This window comes from Sprattus sprattus, assembly GCF_963457725.1.
Source record: "Sprattus sprattus genome assembly, chromosome: 5".
Classification (NCBI taxonomy): Eukaryota; Metazoa; Chordata; class Actinopteri; order Clupeiformes; family Clupeidae; genus Sprattus; species Sprattus sprattus.
The window spans coordinates 40,823,090-40,833,089 of NC_137924.1; the positions used below are offsets into that span (position 1 = coordinate 40,823,090).

General features: G+C 43.8%; 1 protein-coding gene across 1 annotated transcript in view; it reads left to right on the plus strand.

Moving 5' to 3' along the window:
* The window catches only part of sh3gl2b (SH3 domain containing GRB2 like 2b, endophilin A1), a gene marked incomplete at both ends in the record, with an annotated part of 13,617 nt that extends 5,234 nt beyond the window's left edge, over positions 1–8,383 (plus strand). Inside the window, 7 exons of the mRNA XM_080838292.1 lie at positions 2,005–2,077; positions 3,904–4,047; positions 4,764–4,897; positions 5,862–6,020; positions 6,607–6,710; positions 7,412–7,554; positions 8,187–8,383. Of these exons, the coding sequence (XP_080694418.1) occupies positions 2,005–2,077; positions 3,904–4,047; positions 4,764–4,897; positions 5,862–6,020; positions 6,607–6,710; positions 7,412–7,554; positions 8,187–8,383 (954 nt within the window). The remainder of the gene's footprint in view (positions 1–2,004; positions 2,078–3,903; positions 4,048–4,763; positions 4,898–5,861; positions 6,021–6,606; positions 6,711–7,411; positions 7,555–8,186) is intronic.
* Positions 8,384–10,000: the final 1,617 nt, after the last annotated feature.

Genomic DNA, 10,000 nt, shown 5'->3' on the forward strand with positions numbered 1-10,000 from the left:
GTCGCCCCAGTGCTGTCTCCGTCCCCCCTGAGGCTGCAGATGGTCTCGGCTGGGTCCATGTGACATTTCGTCTCTGCCCCTGACCACCGCTGACTCATGCACTCACACACCCCCTCTCTCACACACACACACACACATACACACACTCACACACCCCCTCTCTCTCACACACACACACACACTCACAAACACACACACACACACACACACACACACCACACACACACACTTCACTTTTACATCACATGCTGACTTCCCACCTCGTCCTCGTCCCTATCTCCTCCTTATGTTATTGCATTTCATCCTGCAACAGATTAAATAATTTATGCCATGGGAGCACTAGCTAGATCCCTGCTAGGCATTTCAGGACCCTGGCAAGTTCTTTCGTCAAGTATTCTTTCCATTGCTTATCATTGAGATGGGCGACCTCGTGAAATGCTCTGTCTCGCAAGGAATTTGAATCAATACCATTACAATGCCATGTGTTGTCAACATGAGATAACATAAGATTACAATGTAACAGCTGACGCAGCGTTTTGTAGACTTAACAGATACCGGCTCATTCTCTCACACACCATCTATCACCCTGGCTCCAGATCATGTAGGTTCTGAATCAATTACTATCTCATGTGATGTGTGATTCTGGCTCTTAGAACAAACTGGCACATGGATTCTGTTTGATACAGATTGTTAGAGCCATGTATTCATACAATAACATACTCAGTACAGTTGCTGGGAGTGATTCATTCAGATGCATAATGTCTCAGAACTCAAGAACTCCAGGGTTGTCGCTGTCTCTGCATCATAGTCTGTGGGCACAGTTGACTGTGCCTTTAGTCTTTAAGTGTAGATTCTCCTGTGGATAAAGTGCATTACCTGCTAGCTGGCAGGCCTTCATTACAGTAACTCAAGTTAGAATAGCTGTATTTTACTCCATGCATTTTGCATTTTGCTCGAGCCATCGACCTGTTTGACTCATGCAGGCTTATTGGTACTCTAATTAAATCAGAGAGCCCCACACTGAGTCTTATAACTAAAGGCTGTGTATCCTACACAGGACAGTTCATTTCCACATAGCTATTCTGAATACTGATCTGTTATAATTGATATTTTTCTATAATGCTTTAGCATTGTTTTTTTTTATGTTTTATTTACACTGTCATAAAATAACTATTATTATAATTAGTAGTAGTGGTAGTAGTAGTAGTAGCAGCAGCTGTATTTACTAACACACAATGTGTAATAAAGCCTCTATCACATTCGCTTCACTAATACAGGTTCAAACCAGCACTGATTGGAATTCACAGAGCCCTGCATTGGATCTCTAAAACGTCTGTTTCACACTGCTTCATACATTATCTTCAATGGCCGTCTGATTCACACTGCTTCATACATTATCTTAAATGGCCGTCTATTTCACACTGCTTCATACATTATCTTAAATGGCCGTTTGATACACACTGCTTCATACATTATCTTATATGATTGTGCCTTCTATGTCACTAACGTTCACACTCCCAAACAGACTTTAGCCAATTGACCTGTGGACTGACTGTGGAGCAGATCAACATCTGACCTGCTGATTCAAACAGAATCAACAGAAGACACCTCTCTTAGTTTAGAGCTCCTAAAATACTGACTCTTTCTAAGAAACTTCTTGCATCTAGAAGCTGACTTTCTCTCTCTCTCTCTTTCTCTATCTCTCTCTCTCACACACACACACACACAGTCATCAAGGCTCCCACAACGTCAATTAATTGACTTTGTCTAATGATCGATGAGGATGCTGTTGACCATGTAAAAGCATTGTCTTGGTCATGTGACTGTCAGGTGTCAGCTGACTTCTCTGTAGGTTTCATTCCACACAGCACCAACTGATGGATAGCCAGTGGCTACAAGCAGACTGATCTGGTGTCAGGAATTTTCTTCTTAGGTAAACTTGTTTGACTTGTTTCGACTGATTCTTTCGAATAATTGATTGATTTGATTTATATCTCCTTCCAGAAAGTGGATACTACCAGCAGAGCAGTGCTGGACATTATGACCAAAACTACAGAGTACTTGCAACCCAACCCAGGTACACACAAACACACACACACACACACACACACACACACACACACACACACACACACACACACACACACACACACACACACACACACACACACACACACACACACACACACACACACACACACACAAACACACACACACACACACACAAACACACACACACACACACACACACACACACACACACACACACACAAAGACTGATGTGTCCGAGAACAATTAAGGATAGAGACGAATCTAAGCACATTTAGTAGAGCTTGAGGCATCACAATCACAATGCTGTTGGGATCATAATCACAACAGCACCGTAGAACGAGGCATGAAGAAATGACACGATCAATTTCCCCATATTATGTATACATTAATCATATAGACATAGACATATTAATCAGTCATATCAAAGTTCATATCCGAACTGTGACAATGAACCAACAGGAAAAGTCCCTTGTCTCTCAGATGTTAATAATTTAAACATATAGGGAGGTTCCAAACCCAGGGGAACTAGTTCACGTTGGCAGAAATCTCATGCAGAAATAGCTAGGAGGACAGTTCGCTCTGATACTGGATATTTGTGGTTGCGTATCTGTAAACAAGAGGAAATGCTGTCAGCGGATCTGGTAGCGGAGGCTGAGGTCAGGACACATGAGGAACACACACTGTTCTCAGCTGATGCTTAAGGTTCACCATTCCACCATCAACACAAATCCCCTCAAAACTGACAAGAGCTGTGTAGCAACCGATAACGTAATAACGGCCAATAACGTAATAACGGCCAATAACGTAATAATTTAAATGTAATAAAACCAATAACGTAATAAACTGCCATCCATTAATGTAATAAAGTTGCTGAGCCAATAACGTAATAACTTTTGGCCAATAACGTAATAACTTATTACGTTATTGGCCTTGCATTAAAAAAAACCTTTGAAAATGTAATAACTGAGCCAATAATGTAATAACTGAGGTATCACTTCATTTTATCTTCAATATCTGGACAGAAAGTGTCCCACTTAGCCTTAAAATTGCATCTTGCAACGGATGCTTAAATATCCGACCTTACAGATACCCCTCCAGCCTCAACCCCCCCCCTCAACAGGAGGCCTTACAGGAGCAATTAAGAGTCATTTTGGATTAATATGTCACTCTTAGGGTTCTGTTATAGTACTCTGTGTATCCAACTCTGTGACCATGCAGGCGCTTTGATGGAGCCTTTCTAAGTTCTGCATTGCAGTTTTCAGTATGGTATTGCAATTCACTGCCGGAACGCTAGTGGTTGCGGGAAAAATCTGACCGTCTCCATTGGTCTCAGTCGCCTCGACTGGTAAAATGTTTTGGAGGCACACGTCAGGCTACCATAAGCGGAGCTTTACTTTTACTCTGGGATTCTCGAATCGGCCAAAACTGTGCTAGGGCCAGTCTGATCTACAAAGCGACAGTGGACGTGGAGCTCGTAATACACCCCACTGGCATATATAACTGAGAATTTTTAATGAATTGCTACACACAGTTAATATTCTATTGCAACAAATGCTGAATAACTCTGAGGTTAGTACATATTATTCTCTAAGCAGTTATGTTGTCATTAAGTTTAATTTTCATATCAGGCTTAGCTATCACAATTTAATTATTTAATCTACACTGCCATCTAGTGGATAAAATATACAACAGCTGAAGTAAGACTGAAATAAAACTAGCCTAATGGGTATAAACCTCACAGCTGTCTTATTGTTTGCTTTTCTTTGTGTGTTGTGTGTGCTTGAGTGTTTGTGTGTTTTCTTTCTCTCTCGTTCTCTCTCTCTCTCTCTATGTGTGTGTGTGCGTGTGCAGCCACCAGAGCCAAGTTGAGTATGATAAGCACCATGTCTAAGATCCGAGGGCAGGAGAAAGGCCCAGGTTACCCACAGGCTGAGAGTGTTCTGGCGGAATCCATGCTGAGGTTTGGCCGTGAGCTCGGAGAGGAGTCCAGCTTCGGTAATTATTTCCTCTCTCTCTCCTTCTCTCTCTCTCTCTCTCTCTCTCTCTCTCTCTCTCTCTCTCTCGCACCCTTCTTCCTGTCATTATCACTGTATTTGTGTTAATTGCAATGTTTTACCCGGCAGTAAGATAATTATTCCACAATAATGAGTGGAATTATAAAAGTGAAGTCTCTCCACTTCCCCTCTCTCTCTGTCTCCCTCTCTCTCTCTCTCTCTCTCTCTCTCTCTTTCTCTCTCTCTTCCATTCCCTACCAGAGGGTTGGTTTTATGACCATACTCTTTGGTCTGATCAATACCAGTAAAGTGGCTCAAGCTATTAAGTGTACACTCTGTAGACCGTTTGTAAGCAGGCCTTCTCTGCCAATGTATCACATTATCTGTTGTATAAAATGTAAACCTTGAGATGTGATAATATATGACAATCAGCTACCGAAAGGAATTAGTAAAGGTGTGTGTGTGTGTGTGAGTGTGTTAAATGAGTGTGTGTGTGTGTGTGTGTGTGTGTGTTTGTGTGTGTGTGTGTGTGTGTGTGTGTTTGTGTGTGTGTGTATGTGCGGGTGTGTGTGTGTGTGTGTGTGTGTGTGTGTGTGTGTGTGTGTGTGTGTGTGTGTGTTTGTTTGTGTGGGTGTTTGTGTGTATGTGTGTGTGTGTGTGTGTGTGTGTGTGTGTTCATGTGTGTATGTTGAGTGTAATACTGCTCTGTTCTTCTAGGTCTGGCTATGCTGGATATTGGAGAGGCCATCCGTGAGCTTGGCGAGGTCAAGGACGCGCTCGACATGGAGGTCAAACAGAACTTCATCGATCCACTGCAGAACCTCCACGACAAAGACCTGAAGGAGATCCAGGTATCCCGCAGGCAGAAACACACACTCACAATACAAATACCAAAAAATACATCCACTTGAAAACACACACACACATGCGCGTAGTCGTGCATAATGAAATAATACGCAGACGCTCGCGCATGGCGTAGAGCTCAGGTGGTGACCTGGTGTAAAGCTCAGTCTTGTGTGCCATCGCTGCTCGAGGCACAGAAAAACACAGTTAGCCAGTGATGGCACACATGTGTCCAGGCCCTAGAGAGGAACATCAGAGCCCATCTGTTTCACATGAGCATCCACACATCCACACCCAGGGCCCAGTACAATGAACTGTTCCATTTAAAAAAGAATGTTTCATACACAAATAGACTACTGCTATTGTTGATCACATTCTAAAAACATACTAGATAGGGAAATATTAAACTCTGACTTAATCAAGTATGAATGTATTAATCAGGTGCCTTGAATTAATAATTACCTTGTATGAATCATGTGCTTATGTAAGCAGAAACATGGCTTTTCTGTGTATCTGTGTGCGTGCCACTTTGATTATTAGATGCCAATAAGTCTGCATATGTGCATGTTTGCATGTATGTGCAAGAGCATGTTTGAGTCAGAGGTGATAAGAAGGGTCGAACTGTCCTTTTTTCGACCTTGGGTAAAACTGACATCCTTGCATTTGATAAGCACAGTTAGGATGACAATAAAGGACTTTTAGTCAAGCGTGGCTATTCTTGCTGATATAAGAAACATTTATGGCGTCAATATTAGATAAGTCTTAAGTATATAAACCCTGTGTGATGTTAGTGAAATTGCTTCACTTTCATCCTTGTGCTGTGCGTGAGCCTGATTGCAATTGTTACTGAATAACTCTGGAGTCCTGAGTTTACTTGAGTGAACAATACTGTTCCAAATATATGCTGTGCTAACACAATAAGGCCGTGAGGGACTGTCATTTTGGTGTCCTGAGTTTGGTTTGCGTTTGCAGCATCACTTGAGGAAGATGGAGGGCCGGCGGCTGGACTTCGACTACAAGAAGAAGCGTCATGGGAAGGTCCAGGACGACGAGATCCGCCAGGCGCTGGAGAAGTTTGACGAGTCCAAGGAGATAGCGGAGCAGAGCATGTTCAACCTGCTGGAAAATGATGTACGGGATACACACAATCACACAAACACAAACACGCACACACGAACACACTCACACAAACACACAAACACACACATACACAAACACACATACACACACACTGACAAAAACGCACACACACACACACACACACACACACGCACACACACACACACACAGACACACACACACACACACACAATGCTAGATTGTTCTAGACTGCTTGTTTACCAATACATGGAACCAGGAGTGTTTATGCTTTCTGACTTGGGGACTGTTTATACTGTCATAAAAGCCAGAATGTACTAGCCCTCTGCATCAGTTTGTCATAAGGCCTTGATATAGGGATGTTGTTAAATAATCTGTTGTGTTTCTGTGTGGCGCTGTGTGTGTGTTTGTGTGTTTGTGTGCCTGTCGTTGTGTGTGTGTGTGTGTGTGTGTGTGTGTGTGTGTGTGTGTGTGTGTGTGTGTGTGTGTGTGTGTGTGTGTGTGTGTGTGTGCGAGTTTGTGTACATATGTGTGTGTGTGTGTGTGTGTGTGTGTGTGTGTGTGTGTGTATGTGTGTGTGTTTGTGTGTGTGTGTGTGTGTGTGTGTGTGCATGTGTAGATTGAGCAGGTGAGCCAGCTGGCTGCATTGGTTCATGCTCAGGTTGACTACCACAGGCGGGCCACCGAGATCCTCCAGCAGCTCTCAGGGAAGGTGGAGGAGAGGTCAGTACAGAGACTACAACACCCCCCCCCACACACACACACACACATACATTACATTACAACACACACACACCCCACACACACATTACATTACTACACACATGATAACACACCTCTGAATAACATCAAACATGGCACATTAGCAGCTGGCATCCAGCGTGAATGCAGGATTTTCTCTTTGAGGGATGTGAAATATGTTTGAGCAAAACTAGGCTGTATTTGTGCAAGAGTGTGTACTATGAGTGTAGATAATGTATGTGGCTGTATGCACGTGTGCATTTGTGTCTGCAGTGTTTTCTATGCATATAAAACATATGTTTTTGCCAATCTGAGTGTTATTCATGAATTATATATGTCTAAGCAGAATTTGATAGTGAAAGTGTGTATCTGTGTGTGTGTGTGTGTGTGTGTGTGTGTGTATCTGTGTGTGTATCTGTGTGTGTGTCTGTGTGTGTGTCTGTGTGTGTGTGTGTGTGTGTGTGTGTGTGTGTGTCTGTGTGTGTGTTTGTGTGTGGGTGTGTCTGTGTGCCTGTATATGTGTGTGTGTGTCTGGATGTGTGTGTGTGTGTGTGTGTGTGTGTGTGTGAGTGTGTGTGTGTGTGTGTGTGTGTGTGTGTGTGTGTGTGTGTGTTTCTGTGTGTGTGTGTGTGTGTGTGTGTGTGTGTGTGTGTGTGTGTGTGTGTGTGTGTTTCTGTGTGCAGGATAAAAGACAACTCTGACCAGCCCAGGAAGGAGTTCACTCCTAAGCCGCGTACAGTGATGGAGCTCACCCTGCCCAGTGAGAGTCACAATGGGGGCATCCACAACGCCAAGTCCCCAGCCCGCTCACCAGCCCGCACTCCTGGTACACACACACACACACACACACACACACACACACACACACATGCTTAGCAGAAATAACCTCACCACACACACACATACTGTATAGCAGACGTAACTTCACCACACACACACACTCAAATATACATAGCAGAGGAAACCTCATCACACACACCAGCGCCACACACATGCTTAGCAGAAATAACCTCACCACACACACACATACTGTATAGCAGACGTAACTTCACCACACACACACACTCAAATATACATAGCAGAGGAAACCTCATCACACACACATACCCACACACACACACACACACAAATATAGCAGACGTTTTCCCATCACACACACACACAAGTATAGCATACATAACCTCACCACACACACACACACATAGCAGACGTAACCTCATCACACACACACACACACACACACACACACACACACACACACACACACTCTCTCTCTTTCCCCTTCCTATGCCTACCTTTTGATTATCTCCCGCTGACACTCCTTCCCCCTTTCCCCTCTTTCCCTAACTTTTTCTCTCTCTCCCTCACTTTCTCTCCCTCCCTCTCTCCCTCCCTCTCCCTCTCCCTCTCCCTCCCCCCTCTCCCTCTCCCTCACTTTCTCTTTATCTCTCTCTCCAGCCTCTCTGGATCAGCCATGCTGCAGAGCACTGTATGACTTCGAGCCCGAGAATGAGGGCGAGCTTGGCTTCAAGGAGGGCGACATCATCACGCTCACCAACAAGATCGACGACAACTGGCTCGAGGGCACGGTCAGCGGCCAATCTGGATTTTTCCCCGTCAACTACGTCGACGTCGTGGTGCCTCTGCCCCACTAGAACCACAACAAACCCCCACCGCCCACCCCTCCCCAGTGCCCCACTCACCGCTGCCTAGCAACCAGCCCCCTTCTCTCTGCCTGATCTCTCCGGTCATCACAGGATGCGCTATTGTTGGGATGGCAACGACGACAACAACATAAATGAATAACACAACCTGCTAAGTGTGATTTTACTGTGTAGTATTGAGCTCTCAGGCAGCACAGGTGGTGTGTGTGTGTGTGCGTTTCTCTGTGAGTGTCAATACGTTCGTCTGTGTATGCGTGTGTGCTGTTTTCTTTTTGAAAATCCCTTAAAACTGTTTAGCTATGCTCTTAAGATGACATCGTATCCAGGCATGTTGGCTTTATTGTATCGTCGGCTATGTTAAGGACAAGCTAGCATTCTGTGTGTGTATGTGTGTGTGTGTATGTGTGTGTACTAAGTTATGACAGGACATTGGTTAGGGTATGTTGATGGCTACTCAATGCATGTATTCTATTTGCCTTTTGTTAGTGCTATTCCGGTGTCCACCACTAGGTAATCATCTGAATAAGCTTCATACAGCCGCGGAAAAAATTAAGAGACCACTTCAAAATTATCAGTTTATCTGGGTTTACTATTTATTGGTATGTGTTAAAGTAAAATGTACATTTTTGTTTTATTCTATAACCTACTGGCAACATTCCTACCAAATTTCAAATAAAAATATTGTCATTTAGATCATTTATTTGCAGAAAAATGACAATTGGTCAAAATAGCAAAAAAGATGCAGTGTCTTCAGATCTCGAATAATGCAAAGAAAACAAGCTCATATTCATTTTTAAACTACACAATACTAATGCTTTAACTTAGGAAGAGTTCAGAAATCAATATTTGGTGGAATAACCTTGATTTAAAATCACAACTTTCATGTGTCTTGGCATGCTCTCCACCAGTCTTTCACATTGCAGTCGGGTGACTTTATGCTACTCCTGGCGCAAGAATTCAAGCAGCTCGGCTTCTTTTCATGGCTTGTGACCATCCATCTTCCTCTTGATCACATTTCAGAGGTTTTTTATGGGATTTAGGTCTCGAAATTGGGCTGGCCATGACAGGGTCCTGATCTGGTGGTACTCCATCCACACCTTTACTGGCCTGGCTGTGTGGCATGGAGCATTGCCCTGCTGGAAAAAACACTTCTCAGAGTTGGGGAACATTGTCAGAACAAAAGGAAGCAAGTTTTTCTTCCGGGACAACGTTGTACTTGCCTGGCTGAGGTTTGTAAAAGACCATAAGGATTGAAGCAAAGCGGACTGGAGGTCCCTAAGTTCGTCTTCTCTGATGAGTCCACTCCTGGCGCAAGAACATTGTCAGAGCATTGTCAGAGCAAAAGGAAGCAAGTTTTTCTTCCGGGACAACGTTGTACTTTGCCTGGCTGAGGTTTGTAAAAGACCATAAGGATTGAAGCAACTGGACTCATCAGAGAAGACGAACTTAGGGACCTCCAGTCAGCTTTGGTTCAATCCTAATGGTCAATTTCAAGACCTGAATCCCATAAAAAAAACTCTGAAATGTGATCAAGAGGAAGATGGATGGTCACAAGCCATGAAAAGAAGCCGAGCTGCTTGAATTCTTGCGCCAGGAGTAGCATAAAGT